At 40.5% G+C, this 27,104-nt stretch overlaps 3 protein-coding genes across 11 annotated transcripts; 2 read left to right on the top strand and 1 right to left on the bottom strand.

The window, feature by feature from the left end:
• Positions 1-2,837: 2,837 nt before the first annotated feature.
• Positions 2,838-10,450, top strand: LOC101482398 (solute carrier family 35 member E2A). 4 transcript variants are annotated; one of them, XM_004570948.4, is made up of 9 exons: positions 2,838-2,913; positions 3,731-4,206; positions 5,775-5,910; positions 6,097-6,224; positions 6,406-6,526; positions 6,606-6,659; positions 6,946-7,018; positions 7,120-7,265; positions 8,288-10,450. In XM_004570948.4, the coding sequence occupies exons 2-9, from the start codon at positions 3,939-3,941 to the stop codon at positions 8,514-8,516; spliced, it is 1,155 nt and encodes a 384-aa protein (XP_004571005.1). In that variant the 5' UTR covers positions 2,838-2,913; positions 3,731-3,938; the 3' UTR covers positions 8,517-10,450. The 4 variants fall into 4 exon arrangements, with proteins under 4 accessions (XP_004571005.1, XP_004571004.1, XP_076734733.1 ...); XM_004570947.4 differs by lacking the exon at positions 2,838-2,913 and adding an exon at positions 2,922-3,153; XM_076878618.1 differs by lacking the exon at positions 2,838-2,913 and adding an exon at positions 3,161-3,302.
• Positions 10,442-17,837, bottom strand: slc25a45 (solute carrier family 25 member 45). Of its 4 annotated transcripts, XM_076878620.1 has the most exons (8): positions 14,972-17,837; positions 14,278-14,374; positions 13,945-14,000; positions 13,802-13,845; positions 13,642-13,713; positions 13,352-13,531; positions 12,394-12,628; positions 10,442-11,948 (listed from the first exon to the last, which is right to left on the bottom strand). In XM_076878620.1, the coding sequence occupies exons 2-8, from the start codon at positions 14,328-14,330 to the stop codon at positions 11,653-11,655; spliced, it is 936 nt and encodes a 311-aa protein (XP_076734735.1). In that variant the 5' UTR covers positions 14,331-14,374; positions 14,972-17,837; the 3' UTR covers positions 10,442-11,652. The 4 variants fall into 4 exon arrangements, with proteins under 4 accessions (XP_076734735.1, XP_076734736.1, XP_014267259.1 ...); XM_076878621.1 differs by lacking the exon at positions 14,278-14,374 and having other exon boundaries at positions 17,429-17,837; XM_014411773.2 differs by lacking the exon at positions 14,278-14,374.
• mad2l2 (mitotic arrest deficient 2 like 2) lies at positions 15,663-27,091 on the top strand. 3 transcript variants are annotated; one of them, XM_076878622.1, is made up of 9 exons: positions 22,015-22,349; positions 22,425-22,475; positions 22,745-22,863; positions 22,962-23,033; positions 23,128-23,228; positions 23,331-23,425; positions 24,304-24,377; positions 24,461-24,553; positions 24,644-27,090. In XM_076878622.1, the coding sequence occupies exons 2-9, from the start codon at positions 22,436-22,438 to the stop codon at positions 24,680-24,682; spliced, it is 633 nt and encodes a 210-aa protein (XP_076734737.1). In that variant the 5' UTR covers positions 22,015-22,349; positions 22,425-22,435; the 3' UTR covers positions 24,683-27,090. The 3 variants fall into 3 exon arrangements, with proteins under 3 accessions (XP_076734739.1, XP_076734737.1, XP_004571014.1); XM_076878624.1 differs by lacking the exons at positions 22,015-22,349; positions 22,425-22,475 and adding an exon at positions 15,663-15,728 and having other exon boundaries at positions 24,644-27,091; XM_004570957.5 differs by having other exon boundaries at positions 22,036-22,475; positions 24,644-27,089.
• Positions 27,092-27,104: the final 13 nt, after the last annotated feature.

The raw sequence follows: 27,104 nt of genomic DNA on the forward strand, positions 1-27,104 counted from the left end.
CCTGTTGGCCCTTTTGCCTTCACTCTGCGGTTCTTCTCATCCCAAACCATCTCGACAGGGTTTAGATCAGGTGACTGAGGAGGCCAGGAGATCTGGCACAGCACTCCATCACTCTCATTCTTGGTCAAATAGCCCTTACAGAACCTGGAGGTGTGTTTGGGGTCATTGTCCTGTTGAAAAATAAATGATGGTCCAACTAAACACAAAATGTGATGGGGTGGCATACCGCTGCAGTGTGCCTTCGATTTTGAATAAATCCACAACAGTGCCACCAACAAAGCACCCCCACACCTCCTCCTCCATGCTTCACGGTGGGAACCATGCATGTAGAGACCAACTGTTCACCTTTTTTGACATGGCAGGTGGAACCAGAGATATCAAATTTGGACTCATCAGACCAAAGCACAGATTTCCACTGGTCTAATGTCTATTCCTTGTGTTTTTCAGCCCACACAAATCTATTCTGCTTGTTGCTTTTAATTAGAAGTGGTTTTCTAAGACTTAGTCTAAGTCTTGCCCTGTCAAGATGCCAATGTTCACATTTTGGACAGAGAACACAGGTGTGAATGGCCATTGTGAGCGACCATCTTTGAACAGAGGGGGTGGCTTACGGCACCAACTGTCTGCCATCTATAATCCAGATTTGAGATCCCTCGCCAGACGCTTTAACACCCACTCACATCCTGGGCCATTTGACCTAAGTAAATAATATGATAGGGTGGGGCTAGGTTTCACCCAAAACCTTGGCTGATTGTGACCCACACCCATTTTCACACCTTCGCTCATGTGATTAGGCATAGGATTAATCAGGGGTCCATGACCTTCTTAGGGACACTCCCAATAGGATTTAAAAATCTTGGACTCTCCATCAATTGCTCTTAGAACTGAAGACGTTTCTCGTATCGAGAGGTGAAACGTCTTCAAGGAAACTCAAAGAAGTCCAGACACTTTTCTTTCCAAGCTCCTTAGACTACAGTGACCTGAATGACTGAGGACCTTCACAGACATATTGCCTTGCACTTTGTGAGAAACACCCTTCAATTAGTGCAGGAGCATGAAAGGGAATTAGTAGTGGTTTCTTAGCAGCTATTTGACCATAAAGGCCTGATTCGTGCAGTCTCCTCTGAACAGTGGATGTAGAGATGTGTCTCTACTCTGACTATGTGTGGCATTTATCTGGGCTCTAAATCTGAGGTGCTGTTAACATGCGATTTTTCTAAGGCTGGTGACTCAGATGAATTTATCCTCAGCAGCGGAGGTGACTCTTGGTCTTCCTTTCCTGGGGCAGTCCTCATGTGAGCCAGTTTCATTGTAGGGCTTGATGGTTGACTGCACTTGGGGACACATTCAAAGTTTTAGTAATTTTCTGGACTGACTGATCGTCAGTTCTTAAAGTAATGATGAACTGGTAAGCACATCCAGCAAGATACTACGACCTCTAACTCATGATTCACTGGAGTGGCCTAGTGTGTGCAAGAAAAGGTTTCCCTCACTTTTACATCACCAACAACCTGGACTGTTTGAATGAACAAGGTGGGGTTCATGGTTTCATGTTGGTTACCATATCCTGTTTGTCAGCTCCAACCCATCAGCTCATTCAGTTCTAAGCTAAAAACCACCAAAACCACAAAAACTATGAAAACTACACATGCCACTGGGCTAGAGTACTACTGATCTTACCACAGCCACGTGTGTTAAAATATAAATCTACTTATGTGATATGCTGATATCCATTAATTACGGTAAGTAGTTGAAGTCATCTCCAGGTCTGATATTAAAGCTGTAAACACCATATATAAGAATCCATTCATGACAAAAAGCACTTTGAGAGCACAAACATCCGCTAATGGAGCTCACTCTCTGTGCAGTATTTACTTTACAGTAGCATGACAGATGTTTACTTTGATTACAGACATTATGGAGGAGTAGGTAATGGGCAATAGATATTGATTTGTAAATAAATGGAAATAAATATCTTATTGTGTAATGTTATACTACAGTATATTTTTAACTAACTGGGCAGCTCATTATTTTTCTTGGGAATAATTCCTTCAAAGGTAAAACACATTTTGGTTTGAACTTGAAAGAAAGGCAGATGTGTAATATAAAGGTGAGCGGTCAAATGTAACATGATATTTGGATGTCAAATATAATGTTGTCATTAAAATCAAAGGCAGCAGAATTTCAAGTACAGTTTTAAAGATAAAAGGCATTTTATGAATGTTTGACCTTATTTGAGCTTGAATGAGAGGTCAGGGTCAAATGTGACTTGATATTTTACCTCTTTATATGGAAATTTCTTTATGTTGACACCACACATTTGTTTCCTACACACTGTTTATTTCTAAATATGCCGATTTCTCTGTCTTCATTGTCCATCCCGAGCCATCTTGGTAACAGTGCTAGGCGTTATTTGCTTATTGTTTATTTGGTTATTAATACGTCTGTATTAATAGTCACCAATGAAATTAGATTAAAAAATATGTTGTTCTCAACATTTTACAAACTTCACCACGTGTGCTGTTGCAGAAGTCATTCCTCTTGTGCCGACGGAAAGCTGAGAGAATGTATAATGTTTTGACAAGTGTCAAGTGTGACGTGAGCCCCACCGGAAACACGCTGATGGCAGTATGAAATTAAAAGCACAATTTAATTAATTAATTAATTTTTTCTCCAGAAAAAGCCAGGATTTTTTAAAGACTATAAATAAGTTTGAAAAAGACGTTTAGAGAGATATTTATAATGAGACAAACTTGAACTCCTGACCCTCTGGAAGACCGCTGCATTCGCCGCTGGAGATTTTATTTTGAAACTTCTGATCTGTGGCTCTTTCGATGTTACTTGACGCATGCGCATTGTTAGCAACCATGTTTCGAAGCCAGGTGCACAACTGTATGTAACCTAGAAACAAAGGTAAATTCTCTTTAACAGCGGGAAGGGTGTTGCGATGTGGGTGTTGTCCGGTGTGGATGAGAGCGCAGCGTGCTCTGTGGGTGACGCCCGCCTTGTTATATTCAGTGCAGCAGCAACAACAACCAGCAACGGCTGCTAGCTAACCTAAACTTCCTCCTGTGATAAGTCCGTTGCCTCGCTGAACCACTGTCTTCTCAGTATTTGTCTGTACAAGCCTAGGCAGTCAGGTTACAGAGAGAGGTAAGAGCTGGGTCTTCCTCGTGACGTGATATTTTTGAGTAGTTTTATCTCGTCACTGCGAGTTTCTGCGGGAAGAAGCTAGTAGCCACCCCCAACCCTGTACGTGTCAACCTTGTTTGTGTGTCGTTGGCGGTCCTTGAAGCCTCGCTGTAAGTCAGTGTTATCATCGGTTTAAGTGAACTTTGATCTGGTTTCATTCACCGTCTGTCCTCCGTTCTAGTCCTAGCCACATGTACAGCTGCTCCTTTCACTTGCAGGACTTTAACGCTGAAGGTTAGTCGTGCAAAAATTAATAACATAACAAGCTGATTATATTCATGTTTTCATCAACGGAGGATACAGTAGATACGCGTTATATGCAGTGAATTGCCTTTATATAACATAACACAGCTTATCGTGTTGAACAGTTTATGAAGTAATTTCACTGTGCACTTGTGTTTCTATGTAAACTATTGGAGCAGTGTGGGATAAATGTGCTTTGTTTGGTTTTTAAAGTAGGGCACAGCATTACAGAGCAGGGTGATTTATTTAAAGATTTTTTCCCTTCCCTGTGATCTTTCCTTTTTTTCCCCCCCAGTATCTGCAGCAGAGGACTAGTAAGGAAACACCAAAACAGGAAGTGATTTCCAATAGTCACAGCAAGACTGAGAGGTAGCTTGCTGGACATTTCAGAGGATGGACTAAGAACCAAAAAACAAACAAGCAAACAAACCCTAAAAAACTGAGCCACATTAAGAGTCCCCCTTTTGGTGGGGCCCGCGGGGGGCCCTCAGGCAGCAGGAATAATGCCGGGCAGCAAGCAGCCACTCTGGTGCCTCTTGTCGCAGTTACGTAGCCGCCAGGAGCGAGTGGTGCTGACCCGCAGTGAGAGCCTCCCGGGGGAGCAGGTGCTGAAGATCACGGTAACGGAGACTACGGTGATCGAGGCAGAGTCCGGGGTGTCCAACTGGCGCTCCATGACCTATCTGGGTCTCTGGTACTTCTTCAGCTTCTGCACCCTGTTTCTGAACAAATATATACTGTCGCTGCTGGAAGGAGAGCCCAGCATGCTCGGTAAGAAGTAGTAAAATCATTCTGCTGCTTCTAACACTGATTAACTGCAATAATCACAAGATAAGAAAAGTGCACCTCAGTCATGAATCTTAAGATTAATGAAAAGCCATTGTGATTCAGATTGATGAAGGGCAACTTTCACATAAAACTCAAGAACGGCTTGCTGAGACAATACTTATTGTTTTAGATTGTAAAACTACCAGTGCAGCTGTGGGTAGGTGGTTTGGTGCATTCAAGGAGATTTTAATTTACCAGTAATGAGGACCTGTGTGCAGTGGCGGTCCTAGCCTGTTTGGCGCCCTGGGCGAGCACTCCCTAATTTTGCACTCCAGTATGAACACCCATCCCCCAACCCGAGAATCACCACAACATAACCTAATAACCTAACCTACACCTTAGTTCACAGATTCGCTTTGTCTAGGGTTTATTTCTGGCATTTCACACAACCCAGGATTCAAATCATGAATACATGATGGACTTGGATTTACAACGTTATGAATGAAATGTGCTCTATTTGGAAGCAGCCGGGCCCCTCCCCTTTCGAGGGGTTGTGTGTGAGACTTTAAATCATCAAACTCTAAATTCTAAATGTTAAATTGTTATTGATCCCTTTACCCCTGGTCCTAAAGTGTATATTTATTTTTTTACTCTTCTTATATATATATATATTGTTTGTTTACTTGCACTGCTGTAACAGGAGCCTCGTCGTATCGTCTCTCTATATACTGGACTGTATGTAGCGGAGATGACAAAGTTTACTTTGACTTCAGCAGCGAGCAGGCGCACCGAGGGCTCTCGCGCTCACTTTTCGCGTATAGAATTTCGAAAAAACATCGGTGCAAATTACAAGTCTGTATCATGATGTCTGGTGTTTTCGTGTTTGTTGGTTTGTTTTTATTTTGTTTTACTTTGCGAGTTGGTTATTAGATGCTGCTCCAGCCAGCCAGAGAATCCCCCGCCGCCCCGCCCTCTCCTCCCTGTGCCGCAAGCAGCAGGCGCACCTCGCAAACGGAGGGCGCCCTTACTCCCAGCAAATGGGCGGTAGAAAACCGATCGGTGCCTATGCCATTCCCACTATGCGCTGGCTGATGTCAATTTTTTTTTTTTTTTGCCGATGCCCGTGATGCCACCCCCACCACGATGCCGCCCCGGGCAACCGCCCGTGTCGCCCGTATCAAAAACCGCTACTGCCTGTGTGTGCTAACTGTATGTTCATGTGCATACCATTTTTGTTTGTTCAACTATGAACCGCGCCTGAGCTGTTATACAGGCCGTTACAACATGCCAAAGCAACGTGCAGAACAGCACAGCCAAGTGAAAGGTAGTGTGACAAGATGACAGAAGTGAAATTGCAGTGACACAAATGATCAGGTGATCTGAAGTTCAGTTTAAATAGACAACTGTTTATCCCACATCAGTCTGATGTCAGCATTTTTGGCATGAATGGACCCTCATAGTCAGACAGGAAACATTCATTACAGCAGTATTTTGAAGTGTTTTCTCCCTCATGAAAATTAATGTCTGCCTTTGTATTTTTTTGTGTTTTTTAACTGCCATTTTCTTGCTAGGTGCTGTTCAGATGCTCTCCACCACAGTCATAGGCTGCTTAAAGATGTTTGTCCCCTGCTGTCTGTACCAGCACAAGTCCAGAAACGAGTACCCCTCCAACTTCATCATGATTATGCTGTTTGTTGGACTTATGAGGTGAGATTGTTTGCTATCCTGTAAATATGCAGATTAATAACAGATTGAATGCATGCATTTGAAAGGAAAATAGACCTCATTGAGAATTTTGTGTTTTGTTTTTTTTATAAGTGCAGCTTGATAAGAAATTACTCTTGACTGTTGTTGCAAGTTCAGCACAGACGCCATCATTGTCTCCACTTGCAGGTTCACCACAGTGGTTCTGGGCTTGGTGAGCCTGAAGAATGTTGCCGTGTCATTCGCTGAAACAGTGAAGAGCTCGGCGCCCATTTTCACAGTCATCATGTCAAGACTGATCCTCGGGGAGTACACGGGTAAAGTTCACGTTGCTGTGCTGGCTTCAGGGCGTGTCTTTCATATGCGAAGGAACAGTGAACGCCTTATTGGTGTTTGCGTGCCTGGGTGTAGTCAGACCAGTAGGCAGCCGCAGCTCTGGTTGCTGGTTTAGTTTAGATAAACACGGGGATTCATTTCACCTATCCCTTTTGTGTGCAGGGCTGTGGGTGAATCTGTCCCTGTTCCCAGTCATGGCCGGCCTGGGCCTCTGCACAGCCACCGAGATCAGCTTCAACATGCTCGGCTTCTCCGCTGCTCTCTCCACCAACATCATGGACTGGTACTGCAGCACACAGCACAGCTTTTCCACCAGCGGTGTATTCCCTACTTTGCCCTAACTCTTGTCTCTCTGATCTCAGCTTACAGAATGTATTCTCCAAAAAACTGCTAAGTGGAGACACATACAAATTCAGGTAAAATCATGCTTTAATTTAAACGGGTAGTCTCACTGAGAGCGAGGTCTGCCTTTCAAGAGAGACCTGTGTACAAAAAGCACATACATACAAATAGAGACAAACGGCACATTGTACATGATCATAACTGAAGAAAAACAAGTGCAAAATGGATAATTAAACCCTTTAAAAGACTTCAGTGAAAGCATTTAATGCAGCTTTTTGACTCTAAGCTGTAAAAGGCTGATGGGGTAAACACACAGCTCTTTTTTTTTTTTTTTTTTTAAACTTGGTTGTGTTATTTCAGCCCTCCCGAGCTGCAGTTCTACACCAGTGCGGCAGCAGTCATCATGCTCATACCTGCCTGGCTGTTCCTTTTGGTGAGGCAAAACAGAAGTTCTTAATTTCCAGACTTGTTAGGCCCTACAATGCTTAAGAAAACAAGCGGGTAACTTTCTTGATGGTTCTGTTTAATTTCCAGGATATCCCCACGGTTGGGAAGAGCGGACAGAGCTTGATCTTTAGTCAGGACATCATCCTGTTGCTGCTTTTCGATGGTTGCCTGTTCCACCTGCAGAGCGTCACTGCCTATGCGCTCATGGGAAGGATTTCTCCTGTTACTTTCAGGTAGGACACAAAGTCAGAAGCACTTTATCCTGCATGCCATGAGTTTCTTGGAGGCCATAGTTCCTGCTACAGTTAATTAATTGATGTATTTGAACCGCCCACGCTTAGCTTAGTAGATAACCACTTGTTGCATTTGCAGATTTTCAAGTTACACCAGTATCATCTTATCTTATCATCTCACCGGCACTGACTAAAGTCTGTTCTCTGCTGTACTAGTACAGTACAGCACAGCATCGATTTGCACCTCAGTGCTGTCTATTTACAATAGACAAACCAATCCATTAGTGAGCGTATCTGAATCCACAAAGTCCAGCGTGTTTGGCTCCCTATCCCACCTGACAGATGGGATGTGTGCTGCAGATTCCAAAATAGCTTCAGTGAAACCACAAAATGCTTAAACTTTACCGTGCTCTGCACAAGAACACTAGAGACAGCAGCAGAGATGCTGAGGCGGAGCGTGCCCAGTATGGGAATGCTCTTAATGAGCTCGTGCACATATCACTGTATATTTCCCAATATAGACCTTTTAGATTCTATAGCTGGAAGTTATTAAAGGGGGCCTACTATGCCCATTTCCAGCTCCATATATTTTTCCTTGGGCTTGAGTTGATTATTTTGTATATGCTTCACTGTTTATAGCGGGTCTTTGTGCAGGTATTTTAGTTCCATCTCTCTAAGGCGTCCCCTGATTTAGCCCTTTTCTTTTGATTGGTTGTGCCCCACTAACAGCAGCTTGGTGAGGCTTGGAGAACATGTTAGGGATCGCTCCTTTCTTTGACATCACACAGAGCCGAAAGAAGAAAAAAAAATGAGAGAAGGAGCTTTTAAAGCAGTCTGATATGTCATGAAGATAACTTATATGTACGCTGAAATTAAGATTGGAGACTGTTTAATCTGAGAATTCACCGTTCTAACATTTATATGCAGATCATAAGGATGAACATATAAAAGTCATATTAAGAAGTTTAAACTGGATGAATTTGTTGTTAGCCCCAGTAATAATCATCCTCATTCTTCCTCAGTGTTGCCAGTACTGTTAAGCACGCCCTGTCTGTGTGGCTGAGCATCATTGTGTTCAGCAACCAGGTAACCATCCTCAGCGCCACCGGGACCGTCCTCGTGTTCATCGGGGTCTTCTTGTACAACAAAGCCAGGCAGTTCCAAAGAGCAACCTTACAGGCCATGGCTGCTGAGCAGAACCACAAACCCCTTCTCCACGACCAGGACTTCAAAGCCTCTCAGTCTCACTGAGTAGCCCGCTCTTAAAGCTGTAGTGCTGCCTGAAATGAACTGGAAGCATCAATAGTTCACTCCCGTTCAAGAGCTTCTGTCTTTCAGGGTTCCTTCAGTGTCACTGTTAAAGTAAACCATTTGATGGCTTGATGAGCTGTGGGTGTGTGACCGAGCAGTCAGCCATCAGTCATCCTGTGGAACATTCTCACCAGTATTTCTTTGTACCTGACCGGATTACCACTTTAAGCCTTTTTGATCCTTTCTTTGTCTTTTATTGGTCAGTAAAAGGAAGCTCAGGGTGTTTTTCCTACATTTGCATTCCATTACAGGCTAGTTTATCTCTCATCTGTGGTATAGCAGCTACTAAACGCATGGGAACTGCAAAGCTCGGACACTGTAAGATTAAAAATTTTGTAGTAATGTTAATCTTCATTGTATAATCCAGTGTAAAATGTATCTTAATAGCGTCTGAGTGTAGGGCTCCAGTGCCCGAGGTAGGAGGCCTTTTTTGAGGCTTGTCCAGCCAAAGCTTAAGACTGCTTTACACGTTAGTAATCCATGTGTAAAACACTTGGATGCCACATTATTGCATTCTGAGAATGCTCATCCTCTATAACGTTATAGCTTTTTTCACTTTTTTTGTTTTGTGTACACATAAAGCTGACATGACCACTGATCCACGCTGGGACGGCAGCCCTGTTAATCTAATCAGGAAAAGAGGACTGAAAGAAGGAATAAATGGACAAGCTGCTGTTTTTATACATTTATAACCTTTTTAAAAAACAGTTTATTACAACTTGAGTTTTATTTCTGTAGTTCTTGCCAGTGGCTATCAAGCTTTGTGTCTAGCAGTGCGCCAGCTGTATTTTTATTTAATTTTTTTTAAATAAACTGTAAAATCAGCACTTGAGGCGTTACTGTGAGTGTAACTATGTTCCTTTGATCACTTGGTTAACAGATGTTTATGCATCTTGTTATTTTTGGTGAGTTGTTAAACAGAAATGAATTTTAAACTGAAATAAATGAAACACTACTTAATAAAAGAACCACAGCTGCGGTAGTTTTCCAGAACCTCTTCGGTGGGCACCATATTTTGTGTGCCTGCTAATCATCTGCCGTAAACATGGCAAACTTCCTGGTTCGGCTCTGCTTGCTGCAGTTGTAAACACTCGGTTCTCTTATGTGGTGACAGAAACTTGTAAATGCTCACTTTTGATTGTTCCTCAAACTAAAGGAATTATTTACCATATGTGGAAAACAGCTGATGCTTTCCAGGCGTTCTGTTTTTCTTTGTGGATCTTTTCCTGTAGAACTTACTCCACATTTTGCATTTCTAGCATTTAAAAACCCCACAAACAACAAAAATAAAACCCAAGTTGCAGTAAAAACAAAAGTCATCCTGTGCTTGTCACTACAAATTTACACAATCTCAGTTCCTCCTTCTGTCCTCGCTACTTCTAATTTCAGCATCCGACCTGAAAGTGGAAGTTCCTCCACCCGTATGTAGAAAGTCGTTCTGACCGTACCCAGGACATGTCTGTCTTATTCAGTTCCAGTTTGACCGTTCTTGCTGTGCCTCGAGAAGCAGCTTTTCTTCTTCTCTTACATGTTTGTGGCCACAGTTTAACCACAAGAGCTAACTGACTTGAACTTTTTGTCTTTACATTGAAAACCTTTTTTTTCTCCCGTGTGGGCTCTGATTGAACATTCAGACGTTAAGAATTGATCTTTTTATACTAACCTTCCACTTTGAGTCTTTGAAATGCTGCTTCAGGAGGCAATTTTCAACATGCAGATGCTTTTTTTTTCAGGCTGTTGACCAGGTTCAAAGTGTTGAGGTAATGATGAGCTGTGTTTGGAACTGTGCAAATCAAAGGTGTAAAATATTTTGCAGAGGATGTAAAAATGTTTGATGGACACTGTGCAGAAGATTAAAGTATTTTCTTTCACTATGCCGCCTGTTTAATAGTATCATGTGCTGTTAATTTACACACAGTGTACACGTATCCTGATTATGGTAATGCACTCACCAGCCACTTTATTAGGAACGCCCAACTACTTTGAGTGGATAGGCAGGCTGCAGTAACTCTAATAATTTAAAACCAATGTATGCAGAAGAGCATCTTTGAATGCACAACAGGTCTAACGTTGAAGTAGATGGGCTACAGAAGCAGAAGACCATAGTTGGGGCCACTCCTGGCTACAATTTGCACTTGCTCACCAAATCTGGACGTTAGAAAACTGGAAAAACATTGCTGAGATTACTGCAACATTCGGATGACAGATCCAGAATTAGGCATGAACACAGAAGCTTGAGTATTGCTGACCATGTCCATCCCTTTATGACCACAGCGTACCCTTCTTTTGATGGTTGCTTCCAGCAGGATAAAGCAATATCACAGTCTCAAACTGGTTTCTTAAACACGATGATGAGTTCACTGCACTTAAATGGTCTCCATAGTTACCAGATCTCAATCCAACAGAGCACCTTTGAGATGTGGGGAAACGGGAGATTGAAATCAGGGATGTGCAGGTGCGTGATGCTATCACATCAATCTGGAACAAAATCCCTTAGAGTTTCCAGGTCGTTGCCCAATCGATATGTTTCCGGTATGTAAAGTGCATCCACTTTTTGCACGTGTGCACAAGATTTCTTCTTGATAGTTATTTTAACACTGAGAAATATGTTGACAGAGCACTAAAGCATCGTCTCCTAAAGTAATAATTAAATCTTTCCTCGCCAGTATTTACTTTTCTTGCCATAGCCTTTTCTGCTCTCGGGCCAATCCTTGAAGCACTGTACTTGTGGACTCAACGTTTTATACAACATCTGTCACTCACCCAAAAAACAAACTCAAAAGGTCTTTTTTATGGAGTCATTTCAAGTCATCACTTTTATTGTGATATGCTGTTAATGCAGAAATGTTGACTGTAGCAGTTTTGATCTAAAGTGTGTATACTCGTGTAGCAGGAGGCTCACTGGCAGCAGCTAATCTTTCCTCACCAGTAGGTTGAATTTAAAGTGTTCCCAGGTTTCTGATGCTTTGACTTATTCTACAGGCAGTTTAAAAACAGCATTTAGTAACTGAGAACACTCTTTATACTGAAATCGTCTCAAAGATATTTTATCCTTGAAGTCAGTGTCTCCATCCCTTTACTGTGAAGAGTGACTGGCTCGTGGTGGATAAAAAATCTTCATCAGGCTCTCGTAGCTGAGGAATGTGACAGCGTTGACCGGAAATGCTCTCAGGCTGTTCAGCAGGAGGCCTTTGAAAAACACCCTCACTCCTTCTTCCCTCACGCTCACTCTCATGCAGTGCAGGACGCCGCCGTACTCCCGCCCGCCGGCCCCCGACATCTGGAGCCGAGCTTTCACGACGTCCATGGGCGTGGCGAAGGACCAGGTCACCACACCTGCGAATCCACCTGCCACCAATATCACAAAGGTGCCTGAGGACAGAGAGGCAGAACTAAGACAATACTGAGGAGTTTTCTAAACGAATAGTTTTCATTAAACTATTTGCCAAAAAATGTGCCAACGGTTTTCAAAGCAGACTCTCTCGTAGAGCCAAATATGAGGTTGATATAGTAAAATATCCATGTGGGTTAATGTGTGCAGGGAAGATTTTAATGAGACCTTAAAATCAGGATCCCTGAACATAAAAGTAACTTAAGAAATAAAGATGAATTTTCATGAGTAACTAGATATTTATATTCAGCTTCATCATGTGTGTTCACCTCATTACTGGATTCATGCGCTACAAACTGAAAGCCTTAAAGATTTAAATGACTAATTCCAGTTGAGCAGCTTTTGTGAGATGAAGTCCTTTTAAAATCTGTCAGAATACAAGAAACTATCCCACTATGCTATCCAGTATTATGTTATGATTGTGACCTGGCTCTTTGCCATCTTGAGTGAGAACCTTACGAGTGACCTCGTAAGGTAAGAAGTAGAGCCCATAGCAGGGGACGTCCCTCAGAGTGAGGGCCAGGCCTCCTCTGTACAGACCCCTGAGCCCCTCCTCCCTCACGATGACAGCGACGCAGTGCACGGGTCCGCGATATCGTGTTGACGTCGATTGACCCTGAAGACGCACCTTGACCAGGTCAATGGGTGCAGAAACCGACACCTGAAAACAGATTGCCCCAAAGATTAAAGTAGCGTAAAGCCGAGTCATGATCTGCAGTGTAAATAAATCTCAGTTATGAAACATGAGCTGGTTTTTAATTTCCTTAAATCTCTTATCTGGTTCTGAGCTGCAGTCAGTGAACACTCGGAGGCCCCCTTGTGGTCAGATGTAACATTGCATGAAGAAAACCTGAATTTCTGTGAAAGCAGTGATAATCCTGTTGTTTCAGCATTTACTTTGGCAAGAGCACCAGCTTTAATTGTTTAATACAGTTTTTGTCTATTTGTTTGTTTTTTCTTTTGTTCTCTGTGTAACAGAGTTAGAAAATAGCTTAATGAATTTCCACAAAATTGATGTGCTTTGTGAATAGTTGGAGCCACCTGGTGGACAAATACCGCAACTGCAACTGTTTCAAATTGCTGCACAGCGCATGCCTCAGCAAAGGAAAATACTCCCAAGCTGGTGGTAGGTGCTTGTGAGCGCCAAAGTCTGTCCTAATGCAGTCACACTGATGCAGTAATGGCTGATAAAGTACTTCAAACGGACTTGGTTGAGATTCTTCTGTAGGTATGTTTGTATCTCGTGGCTTGCAGCTAGAATGTTGGTGTGAGCAGTGATTTTTGCAACGTGTGTGGTCTCCTGCAGCTCTAACAGATGAAGCTTTGTGCATACACAGTTGCATGGCAGTGACATGTGCAACCACAGAACATCAGGTGATCTTACCTGCACCAGGCCTGAGAAGCAGCCAGCAGTGAAGACCTGTGCAGCAGAGGCCGGTTTGCCTCGACTGCGCTGAGACTTAGTGAGGTAACCTAAAGCATTACTGTAACAGCCAAAGACAACGGAGTTGGTGATGCCAGTGGTCAGCACAGGAAATGCCATGCCCTTAAAGAATCCATGGAGCTGATGTGATTAAAGCATAAAGGATCAGTGCTGTCTTATCCCAGTGGAGCATTACACTACTTCACGTCAGTATTTCTTGCAAAACAATGTAGGAAAAATGTGGTACCCACCCCTTCATGAGAGTATGTTTTAATCACACAGTGAAATATCCCTTTATACACAGACTGGGCTTGGAGACGTACCTACAAATGTAAGAAGAGATGTAAAATAAAAAATAAGAAACAATTTGTGCATTAAGTCATATTTATTGGTTTCAAAGTGTCATGCAACCTTCACAGTGTCTAACGGATGTCCTACTGCAATTCCCAGTGCACCTACAACAACCAACAACAACATTTTATTTCTCCACAATCAGACAATTACTGCTCTGTGTTACATTTTCTGTTGTTCTCTTAAAAACAGGATTTTCCTACCTGAAATGCTCCCAGCTAAAAATTCCAAGAGAGGCATGACTTTTACAGTTTCAAATCTGCAAGAAAACCACAGTGTTTCAAAACTCATAAAGATAAAGATGCAGCTTTACAGCTGTCATAACTGAAGCTGATTGGTCTGGCAGTCAAGGAGGTTAATGTGTGACTTATTTTAGAAATGGTACTCTGTGGGGGTTGCATCAAAATCAAAGTCCAAGGTGAAAATCCCACAACAATTTTTTTTCATGGCTCAGAAAATGGAATTTTCAGGAGTGATTGAGAACACAAACATATGGATTCTGGCCTGAGTTAAGGCAGTATGCTGACCCTTCTCACCCTGGACACAGTCTGTTTGACCTGCTCCCCTCAGGCAGGAGGCTCCGGTCCATTCGCACCAGAACCTCTCGCCACAAGAACAGTTTCTTCCCCTCTGCTGTTGGACACATGAACAATAACCACATGATTGTCCCCGCCACCAACACATGACCCTACGCTGTGTCACTGCATCATTTCATGTTTGGCACTGACCATCACCTGCACTCATGTATATATCTTTCTACGTAGCACTCATAATTCTTATTCTCATGTATATATCTCATGTATATCTCATGTATATCTCATGCACATATCTTTCTTTCTACATAGCACTTTAATTCTTATTGTCTGCACTGAAGCACCGCAGCAATTTCCTAATGTTGTAAACCTCAACATCTGGCAATAAACCCATTCTGATTCTGATTCTGATTTCACACACATTCCTCACAATCTATTATTATTTACGATCATCTGACAAACAAAAACATTTATTATGCTTCAGTAAATGAACATAAAAGATGGTTTTTAGGGTTGCCAAAACAGTAAATGGTAACCAAACCTTATAATTTAGCCAGGTTTAATCTTTGTGGAATGGTTAAAATACAATAGCGTGTTCAGGAGGACAGTTCGCTTTCCAGTTCTTTCTTCTTCTTCTTTTGCATGGTGTTTTTTAATATCCAGTTCTAGAAAAAAAAAATAACAGCACCTTGCCTACCTTTAGAGCTGTAACATCCTACGAATAAATTTGTTCACAACTCATGTCATTCTTCGCTCTGCGGTCAGAGTATCCCATGGACATAAAAGCCCACTTGTGTCACATGAGGATTTGGCCGCTTCCCAAGATCGCTTTAAATGTGCAACAGAGAGTGAAGAGGACTGCCCCTCTGTTGGTCTTCCTTGGTCTCCTTGTGTTGGTCTGGAGTTTTGATCTCCTCCATACCTGCTTCATGCCCTGGTGGACGGGGCTGTGGCTCCCCACACCCTCTAGCAGATCATTACATGTAGGAACCTTTTAAAAACAAGCGCGTTCATGCTCACAGGTGTACACACGGGTGCTCACACACACAAACTACACCCTTTTTGGCTCCTACCTCAAAGCAGGCACGTGCAGGGAGGGGGGCTAGAGGGGCATGAGCACCCGCCCCTTTCCTGATGGGTGCCCAAGGTGCCCTTTTGATAGGGCAACTTTTTAAGAAAAATTATCAGTATTTTTTTTATGTGTGTGTGCGTGCGGAGTCCTGTCTGTGCCCCTCAACAATAATATTTAACTATTAATCACAGTTTTGCTAAATAAAAGGATCTGGCTTGCATCAGTCACATGATCACATTTAACCAATGATCGCCCTTGACGGCAGAACGCGCTAGTTACGAGCCGGGAACGAGCTCACAAAGAGCACGCGCATTTTTAGCGGTCCGGAGCTGTAGGAGAAACACAAGTTAACTCAGAGACACAGACTGATGCGACAAAACCAGTAAGTAGGTGTACAGCTTACACTGTAGTGTATAGCACCCAGGAGTATTAGCTTATTACGTACACGTTGGTAAGCTGTCTTGTTGCAACTGATGAATTGAAACAAACGAGCGTGCTGTGTGTGCAACAGCGCGACAAACATTACCTGTCCTTTTATTAACTGCACAAGTAGTGCTGGTCATAGCTGCTGGCTACCTGTGTAAGGCTGTCATGGGTCTGTAGCTCTGTCACCGTTTTAGGGAACATATTTAGTTTTAAAGTATTTAGAAACATATTTAGTTTTAAAGTAAGTTTCCGGGCTTTTCCTGCCTTTCTGGAGGGATTATTTTTCACTAAAAACGATCTAATATGCATGTCCACATAATTATGCATTATTATAATTATAACAGTGGCGGCTGGCCCATAGGGGGCGCTCGGGCTCCGCCCCCCCAAATGTGGAGGAGTAAAAATATATATTTTTAAAAAATTCATCAATGATAGTTTTACTATGTGTGTGCCCATATACAGCCAGGCGTATTTTAACATTTTCACCAGCTGACTCATTAAAGTTCAACCAACAAACGGTGTTTTTCTTCTTCTGGGGCGCTCGTCAAAGCGCCCTTGATATGCAGCGAAATAGCCTATCATTAAATGGTTGCCAGGGGAAAATAATAAATATTTGACCTATCAGCGTCGCTGAATTAAATGGTTTGGGGGCGCTTAAAATTGCGCCCCTGCAGAAAACGCGCGAAGATTTGCTGTTCTAGAATTTTACCTCAGTCAGTAGCCTAAGTGAGCTATAAGGTCAGAGAGAGACGATGGCAGCGGTATTGTTAACGGTTGAGGCACAGCCTCCCCCAAATTCGGTTAGATCGCTTCTAACCTACCCTTTTGCCAGAAGGACAATGGCAGAAAAACTGCAAGTTAAAGAGTTGGGACCTGACAAGCCCGAAATTCAACTAACCCAGGCAACGAAGGAGAAGTCAAAAGCATACAACAGGACTTTTTGTCGGAGTTGGTTCCAGCGCAAGTCGTGGCTGACAGGCTGTGGAACAGCTAATGCACTTTTTTGTTTCCCGTGCATACTGTTCAAAAGTGACAAGTGTGATTTGACGTGGACACAATCTGGACAAACCGACTTAAAGCACCTCTCCGAACGAATCAAGAAACATGAAAGCTCACGAGTTCATATGGACAACAGTGTAAAGCTAGCTGTGCTAGGGAAAACTAGCATAGCGGCGCAGCTAGATGATGGACATCGGATTGCTTTAAGAAGGCACAACGAAGAGGTAGATAAAAACCGTCATATTTTATCTAAAATCATCGATTGTATTAAGTTTTGTGGTGCTTTTGAGCTAGCAATGCGGGGACGCATGTAGCCCACCCCCCCATCAGTTTACAGTTGTTGTTTTCAATAGTTATTTTTCATTCATTCAAAAAAAAAAAAAAAAAATCTGTTCATGTTCATTTTTACAAATCTATACAAATGGCCAGAATATGGTTGTTCATTTTTACAAATCTATACAAATGGCCAGAATATGGTTGTTCATTTTAAATTAAAATTAAAATTGTGTTGTTTGATGTACTCATTAACCCTTTACAGCCGATCGGAGCGGGCACGCTCTGTTTTGCGTAACTATTTTTAAATCCCGGTAGCTCTGCAACCAAGTAAGCTAGCGCAATAATTTTTTTTGCATATGAAACTGGAGGAGTTGTACTTACATTTTACGCCATCAGCTTGTCCTCGGTCACAGTTTCCTTCCACATATAGCTTTGCAAAAACTGCATAAAAATCACTTGCAGCAACAAAAACATGATATTCCAGAAACACGCTTCGCCGATCCATCAGCTGTTTGTAACACTTCCTACGTCCATCAGCGCGAACTATCACATGACCGCATGACCTGCCCGAAACCGGAAGTGACGTCATTTTGCGGAAATGTAGTTTTTTACGATCGAGGCCTTATGAGCTTGTGTTTTACTTGTTATGTGTTTTAAAAAGTTATGTTTGACTTTATGACTTTCTGTGTCGTTTCTGGGATGCTTAAGACTCATATTGCACTGCTGGAAATAGTTTATTTTGATGCATATGCTGTTATTTTGCAAATTTGCACTATAATATTTATTTTTGTTTTTCCTGCAGTATATAAAAATTGGTGTATTTCAAAAATAAAACTATGAAGACACTCAAAATAAATTTCCTGTGGTGGGAAACTAGTTTGTGTAACTTTTTTGTATTTACAGTTTTGAGGGATAAGCCTCTTAAATTTCTCTAACTAGAAATATATGTTAAAAAAACAAAAACGATTTTCAATTTTTTTGTAGTTTATTGCACTTTTTTGCAATTTATGTAATTACTATGCACCTAATGCAGACATATTATTAAAGTTTGGGCTATAATGGTTGTATTGATGTATAGCAACTTGAAATGCTCCCAAAAATGGCTCCACAGCATGTAAAAATATAATATAAGCTCTGGCGAACTTGGTTCTATGGTAGGTCTTAAAGGGTTAAATGGGTCATTTTAGTCGATATCATAAAAATTGCCCCCCCTGAGATTTTTTTCAGGAGCCGCCACTGAATTATAATATATTAAAAAACACACGCTGTATTTTAAAGAACATACATTAAGAAGCAGATTATATTAGATTTATATTTTAAATAAGATAAGATAAGATAAGATAAGATAGAACTTTATTAATCCCTCGGGTGGGTTCCTCTGGGAAATTCGATTTCCAAAAAGCACAGCACCGACAGAAGTAAGACATAAGACAAAATTTGGATTTTACAGCAGTAAAATTATTGTATCTCTACAGTTTAAAAATGTAATAAGCTTTGCCCTGCACAGAGTGGATATTGAAACAAATGGAATCATCATAAATACACTTTAGAGTCAGACCTGTTACAGATCGTCAACTTTTCTTTATTATCAGGTGTGTTTCCAGAATCACTAAAAACTGCTGTAATCAAACCTATACTGAAAAAGGACAATCTTGACAAGACACAAATGAACAACTACAGGCCGATCTCAAATCTCCCGTTTTTAAGTAAGATCATTGAAAAAGCAGTTTCTCAACAGCTCAGTTACTTCTTAAAACAGAATAATTGCTACGATGCCTTCCAGTCAGGTTTTAGACAGAACCACAGCACTGAAACCGCTCTGACCAAAGTGTTTAATGACATATGTCTGAATACAGACAGTGGAAAAATGTCAGTCCTAGTTTTACTGGATCTCAGTGCAGCATTTGATACAGTTGACCACAACATATTACTCAAACGACTGGAGAACTGGACAGGTCTTTCAGGAACTGTACTAAACTGGTTCAAAACATACGTAGAAAACAGGAAATACTTTGTATCAATAGGTAACTTCACATCTGAGCAGACAAGTATCACATGTGGAGTTCCCCAAGGTTCCATCTTGGGACCCCTTCTGTTTAACATCTACATGCTCCCACTGGCACAGATTATAAACAACAACAAAATAAACTATCACAGCTATGCAGATGACACACAAATATATATCACAATGTTACCAGGAGACCGAGGCCCTGTACAGGCTCTTGGTAAATGCATCGAGGAAATCAATGACTGGTTGTGCCACAATTTTCTCCAGCTAAACAAAAACAAAACTGAGGTAATAGTCTTTGGCGCCAAAGAAAAACGATTACAGGTCACCAGAGAACTTCAATCTATACATCTAAAAACCACAAACCAGGCGAGAAATTTGGGTGTAGTGATGGATGAAGACCTAAACTTAGAAAAACACATTAAGACAATAACAAAATCAGCTTACTATCACCTCAAGAATATATCAAGGATAAAAGATCTGATGTCTCAACAGGACCTGGAAAAACTAGTCCATGCATTCATCTTTAGTAGGCTTGATTACTGTAACAGCATCTTTACAGGTCTACCTAAAAAATCAGTCAGACAACTACAGCTCATTCAGAACTCTGCTGCTCGAGTCCTCACTAAGACCAAAAAAGTGGACCACATCAGTCCAGCTCTGAGGTCCTTACACTGGCTGCCTGTCCGTCAGAGGATAGACTTTAAAGTTCTGATGCTGGCCTATAAAGCTCTGAATGGTTTAGGACCAAAATACATCAATGACCTCCTGACCCAGTATGAACCATCCAGATCCCTCAGGTCATCTGGATCCAGTCTTTTATCAGTTCCCAGAGTCAGAACCAGACACGGAGAAGCTGCATTCAGCTTTTATGCTCCTTATATCTGGAACAAACTCCCAGAAAGCCTCAGATCAGCTGAAACACTCAGTTTATTTAAATCCAGGTTGAAGACTCACCTGTTCTCAGCTGCATTTGAATAAAGCACCAAATCCACACTTTAAGCTTAAATTTCAAAACTTACATTTAACTACTGATTTTATCTACTGTTCTGATTTTATCTGTTTTGATTTTATATACTGTTGTTTGTTTGTTTGTTTGTTTGTTAATTAGTTAGTTAGTTTATTTGCTTGTTTTAATCAATTTTAAATCATGCTTTTTATTTGTTCTTGTTTCTAATGTCTCTGTAAAGCACTTTGAATCACCTTGTTGTTGAATTGTGCTATACAAATAAACTTGCCTTGCCTTGCCTTGCCATTATTTCATATTTATTACTTCCCCCTCCTCATTGCTTTATTATTGTAGCTCATAGTATATACAGTATTCTGAAGAAGGTCTAAAATGTCACTGTGTGTGTGTGCATGTGTGTGTTTTATGTATATGGATTTTTTTAAATTATTACTCATGATATAACATTGTCCAGACATGGCTGGTAAGGACATGAGGAGGAAACAGTAGGAGCTGTGTGAGGCTGCTAAAGGCAGTGCTATAACATTTTTCTGTCATCATTTTATTATAGATTAAGTGCAGGAGTTGTTAGGTGTGGATAATTAGATTATAGTTTATTGCAATAACAAGTTGTGCCTTGTTCTCAGATAGACAGCAAGTGGAGAGTGATATATGAAATGATGGGATGGAAGGAAGAAGAGAAGCAAAGAGTGATTCACAGGCAGAGCCTAAATTATTTCTCACAGTTTTTTGTTGCCTTATGGTTCCAAGCGCTGTCACCAATCTTTGTATTTTGTTATTATCTCATGACACTTGTTTAATCAGCTACCATCTCTCCTATGGACTTTTTAATGTCTACAGTCTCAGATCAACACAGCCCTGACCTTCCCATATTAGATTCTTGATGAATGTGTGTTGTTGTTATTCAACCTGGTTCAATGTGCCCCTTTTTAACTTTGAGCACCCGCCCCTTTAAACCTCTCTGCACGGCCCTGCCTCAAAGCAAACTGCACTGTCCATCTTACGTGTTGCGCAATAATGTTTAACACTTAGTATTTACTGTTATGTTCCCATAGATCATCATGATGTTGTTTATCCCTTGTTAAATGCTTGTTTTCTTTTTTCTTTCTCAACAGGTGATCCAGGTGATTGATATATGTATTTTTGTCTGCTTATTTTGTTGGTTTTTGTTTTTTGCCCTTTATCCCCGTCCCTCTTCTCCGCTGTTTTTTCCTCTTTCTTTCTCCCTTTTCTTTTCCTCATTCAAGTCTGTCCCGTATCTAGCAAGTGAAAATAAAAAATAAAATAAACAATAAAAGGTGAATCAAATAGACCATTACGGCAAGGCTGGGATCGTCCATTTGGTAAAGTAAATCCGTTGGGCATCTTTCTTCGCCTTTAGACAATAATTCTGATGGCAAAAGAGCCAAACGGGACAGGCAAAAAAAAAAAAGAGAGAGTGAAGAGGACTTTTGATGTAAGTTAGCATTTGAATTCAAACAACCAAAAAATGTAAAAAGAAAAAGAATAAGCGTAATAAACAGATTGTTGTGATTGCCTAAATAACCAGGTATAACATTAGTCACCCTTAGTTAGGCTGCATATGATTTACTGTTTTAATTCAATATGTTTCATGCGTAATTGGTATGTTTTCATATTTATGAGCAATGGGACACCTCGGGATGGCATAACCTTGCCGAGGAGACAGAATACCTGCATTCGGCAAGACTGATAATTAAGGATATTTTCATTCATGAAGCTGTCATAGCAAGTATAAAACCATAACTAAAAAATTAAAACCAACTTTTAAAAAATCTGATAATTATCTAATAATTGGTAATTATCAAAACAAAATTGTGAACTCAATTAATTAGTGAAATAAAGCCTATTATCAATTATAATATAATAAAATACAATATAATATAAGACAAAAATAAATGTTTCAGTGCTTTTTGCCAATCACCTCGCGGTATTATTATTATTATTATTATTATTATTATTATTATTATTATTATTTTGTAATAACTGTTGCGGGAAAAAAAGGTGGAAACTAAAAATAAAACCAACGGTCCATATCACGTCATCACAAGTGGACGGCAGAGTACGCAATTGTAAACAACGAGTGACGTCACCTCGGCGGGCGACGAAGCTTCGCGTACAAAAAAAAAATGCCGCGGTTCGGGTCGGCAGGTTGCTAATGTCTCCGGGTGTCTTCATGTGGACCGTTGTGGGGTTTTTTTAAACACGTGTAAAATTCTGTAAAAACTGAACTTCTTATCTCTTCGGTTGTCAGGTACAGCAGCAACAAAAAACGAGATATTGAACCATTAAAATCAATACGAGGACCGGTAAGACTGCTGCTTTACACAAGTTAGCAAGTCGTACAGAAAATTAAGCATTTAAATTTAATTTTGCTGAACCAGGGGAGTAAAACATGACAACTCTAACGAGGCAAGATCTCAATTTTGGGCAAGGTAAGGCCATTAAAGGAATATATATATACCAGGTCTGGTCAGCTCGGCGAGACTACTGTTAATTTTCCAATAGGTAGTTGTCCCCCTTGCAAAGTCATGGGCATATGGAACCTACATAAACCATGCTGTCACTGTCTGCCTGGGTTTTACTATGAATTAAAGTGAGCTAAGTAGGCGACGCTATATTGCTGAATGTTTGCATTGGGTTTGGCGGGACTTTGTCACATTAGCAAGAACACGAGAGGTTTTATTGTTCGCATGTTTTCCAGTGGTTGCTGACATTCTGTGTGAATTCCTGGAGGTCGCTATTCATCTCATCCTGTATGTCCGTGAGGTTTATCCCTCTGGGATATTTCAGAAGCGAAAGAAGTACAACGTACCTGTGCAGGTACTGTTTTATGTGTTATTACTATTTGTTTGCAGCTGTTAGGTGTGTGCATATTAGCTTCTCTAATACAGGACTTCTGTTGGTGTGTTTTATTCCAGATGTCATGTCACCCAGAGCTGAATCAGTATATCCAAGATACACTACACTGTATAAAGCCACTTATTGAAAAGGTAAGCTATGTCCTGAAAGTGACGGGTCAATGTCACACAAAGTGTACTCTCATTTCTCCTCTTACTGCTCTGATATCCTCCATTCGCCTCTTAGAACGATGCAGAGAAGGTGGTTGTGGTCATCATGGACAAAGAGCATCATCCAGTAGAGAGATTTGTTTTCGAGATTTCCCAGCCACCACTGCTCTCCATCAGGTTGCCCTCCACATTTTAATGTTTACTAAAAAGAAGCATCTTTCCGTTGAAATACATTTTTACTGTGACACTGGTCACTGACTGCTATTTGTGTTTTCACAGCTCAGACACGTTGCTGTCACACGTGGAGCAGCTGCTGAGGGCGTTCATCCTGAAGATCAGCGTGTGTGATGCTGTTTTAAATAGTAATCCACCAGGTAATGTCATCGTGGCTCACCGGAAGAGAAGACAATTACATACATGCTTATATACTCATATACTCTGCAAAAGTTTTGGAAAGATTTTTAAATGATATCCTTTAAGTCACATGATTCAGCACAAAGTCTTGCCTAAGCAGCTTAAGAGGATTCTCTTCATTACTGGGGTAAATATTTGTGTTCACCTTTGGAAGATAGGAGGTGCATAAATTGATTTACCCATTAGCAAATGATTTACATTCATTTAAGTCTGTGCTCACTTTTCTTCATTGCAAACACCACATACTCCTTTAAAGGCTTACAGACACAAACTAACTCATTCACTTGGCACACATAAACATGAGAACACACCAAATCTACCTCAGAAAACTGTCAGAACTCTTAATGTCAGAAAGCCTTCCAAGAAGACAGAGTAAAGGTCAATTTTGATTGTGTATATATATACCTTATTTTATTTGACTTTGCCCTTTGACTGTACTTGAGATTATTTATATATTTTTGGATTTTAGATAACATTTTCTTTAAAAAAAATTCCATTAAAACGTGACACGGAAATACAGTCAAAGGTTTAGTTTTTTTGTTTGTTTTTTGACAGGTGTTGTATGCAGTTAAAATTTAAAGCATTACAATTTCTAAAATGGAAACCAATTGGGGTTTCATTTTGAAATACCTGTAGAGTTTTCTATATTTATTATTGCTAATTAATAAGACAAAAGTATTTCTTATCAGATTAATTGATGGAATAATCAAGCCTTTGTCAGAAATCTATGCCAATTAAACTGAAGTCCAGAGAAAGGTGACATTATAGTGCACATAAGGTGGTATGGGCTCATAGATTTGACTGATTGAACTGTTTTACTTTTCTTTTTTTGTCACAGGGTGTTCGTTTACAGTACTAGTACATACCAGAGATGCTGCTACTCGCAATATGGAGAAGGTTCAAGTAATTAAGGTGAGGTGTTTAAATGCACTTACTCAGAAACACAGAATTGTTATTTACATGTGTTGGTCACATTAATGTGTTTGCCTCTGCAGGATTTTCCATGGATAGTCGCTGATGAGCAAGAAGTCCACATGCAGGAGCCTAGACTCATTCCACTAAAGACTATGACTTCTGATATAGTAAAGGTAAGCAGAAGCATCCCATTCACTGATTCATTTAATGGTGAATTATTGTCATCTGCATGTCCACATTGTTTGGTTGTTTGCCTTTAACAGATGCAGCTGTATGTGGAAGAGAGAGCCCAGAAAACATAGATGCTTTCTTAGCAGAAACGATGCTGCAGGAGATAATCTGTGACACCAGGGAATCCCAGGCAGAATCTTCAACACAGCCTATCAGTGCTGAATTGATGAGTTGTTGAGGAACACATGGGGAGAGAGTGATGTTCCCTGTGAAATGTATTTTTATGAGGTCCATTAACTTTGCTTCTGGCGGCGTTAAAGGTTGGACTCGCACACTGGGTTGATAGAAGTCCTTTATCATCAGCGTGGGCCATTTTCTCATTCCACATAAATGCGTGATTATGGTTCTGTTTGTGAAATTCTGGGCCGTTGGTTAAAATGTATATATTTTTTATTTATTTCCCGTTATGTGCCAGGAAAGTCTTTCAGCTCTTCATCACACTCCACTGCTAAATATCATCCTTTTTGCTGATAGCAGTCAAGTCTGATATTGTCATGAATGTGGTCAGTGTAGCTGTGCATCCGTGCTGATACGTAATGTATTTTGTTGTTTTTTGAATGGAGATTTTTAGGGTAACCGGATGGAAATGTCCTTGTAACTCTATGAAATTCAAAGCATATGGAAATCAGGAAAACAGTGTAGTATGTACCATTAACACCAGTCTGTAAACTGAGATGACAGTTGTATTGTTAGTGCAATAATATTACTCTGTTTCTTTGTAGGCAGATTTATTTGCTGAAACTCCCACAGACAGCCTGTCCTTATAACTCCACATGGAGGTCGTCTGTCAGTCTGTCTCACTCTGTTTATTGTACGGTGTCTTAACTCTCTGTAATGTCCTGCCGAGCAGTTTCTTGCATGGTGTCCACAGCAGCATCTATCAGGAAAGCCTTCCTGGAGTTTCTGTGAAGTTAAAGGATTTCGTTGTGTGCATTTGCAACCAGGGGTAGCATTCTCTTCTATTGTTGGATGGCAAATAGAAAGTTCTAATGGAGCATTTGATTTTTTTTTCCGTTCACAGAAGTTTGTTTTAATATGTGAAAGTTTATTAAACTCTAAAAAAAACAAACAAACCAAAAAACGAACTGTAATGTAAATAAAGGTCTTGGTATAAGAATTCAAGGACCCAAACACATGACAGGAGGAAGAGTAACATCTGAAATCTGAATCTTTTAACAAGTTGAAGTCATACAAACAGGTGGTTAATTCCACCAAGGGGCAAAAAACAAACCAAGTGCTACAGGAGGAAATCTAACAAAAACCAATAATGTGCGAGAAATAAACTAACACAGGGAAAATGGGGAAAACAGTTTGTCTTTGTACAACCGAGCTGTCGGCTTTCAATCTGCCGTTTGGGAAATGATGCACAGGAGGTCTAAATACCACGGAGACTGATTAGCTACATGAAGTGTCTCACAAAGTAGTTCTGGCACAAGAATATGAGTTTTCCTGTCTGACAGCAGATCATTTATGGTCTGCATAACAATAGCTAGAATACCACATTAACACAAGATCTTCAGCCTTGCATGCAACTGAACTGTTTACAGTGCTTTTAAATGTAAATGGTTGGTATTGTTTGCACAATGATTCATAGGCATTAACTTTCACGTCAGTTTAGCCCTTAATAAACTTAAAGCTTAAATTTAATTTGTATTGTTTGCAGGATTGTGTCATATGAAACCAAAAGACACTTCATAGATTTAAAATATTAAAATGATCTGATACCACACGAACACGACAGGCTCTCTAAAGTTCAGTTCATTAAGAAAACACAGAGGTTGTGTTCTTTTATGAAAAACAGAGATAACTTAGATTGAGTTGAGGTTTAAAAATAGATCACTTTTTAGCATAAAAGTAAAAAAGTAGGTTTTTAAACATCCATTTTGTCTTTACTGCGTAGTGATGTACTGGAGTATGTGTGTGGAGTAGATGTGTTAAATACAAATGTATTAAAGGAAGCTGAGATCCAAAACTGTTGAAGCTGCAGTTGTTCAGAACAATTGGGAAGAAATCGAACAAAAGCAGAAGGTCTGGATGAGTTTGAGTGTCACTAAAAGACCAGCAGTAGCAAACATTAAACTTACTCAGTCAACTTCCACAGTGGCTGATCTTCAAATGACTCACAAATGTTTGTCTAAACTATTGCTCACCCTCAGTCTAAACCAAGGTGATCTAAGACTCCTGCAGTCCACAGAAATACCACAGTCAGTAGATCCAAAGGTATCTCCTGCCCAAAGGAGTTTATCTCTAGTTATCAGTTTGGACAAAAAAACAGCCTGATATTTTTGGAGAAGGATATGAATTAATATTTTACACTTCATAGAACATCATATAATGATATAACTCCATTTTCATGTGCCGTAGTATCAGTATGAACCATGAATTTGTATATTTTCTGATCACAATAAATCCGATTCAGTCACAGCTCATTCTGCATATGAAGCTTATGCTTTTTTGGTGTGTTTTAAATCTCTTTTCTCTCCTGACCTCCTG

This window comes from Maylandia zebra, linkage group LG20 (assembly GCF_041146795.1).
Source record: "Maylandia zebra isolate NMK-2024a linkage group LG20, Mzebra_GT3a, whole genome shotgun sequence".
Taxonomy (NCBI): domain Eukaryota; kingdom Metazoa; phylum Chordata; class Actinopteri; order Cichliformes; family Cichlidae; genus Maylandia; species Maylandia zebra.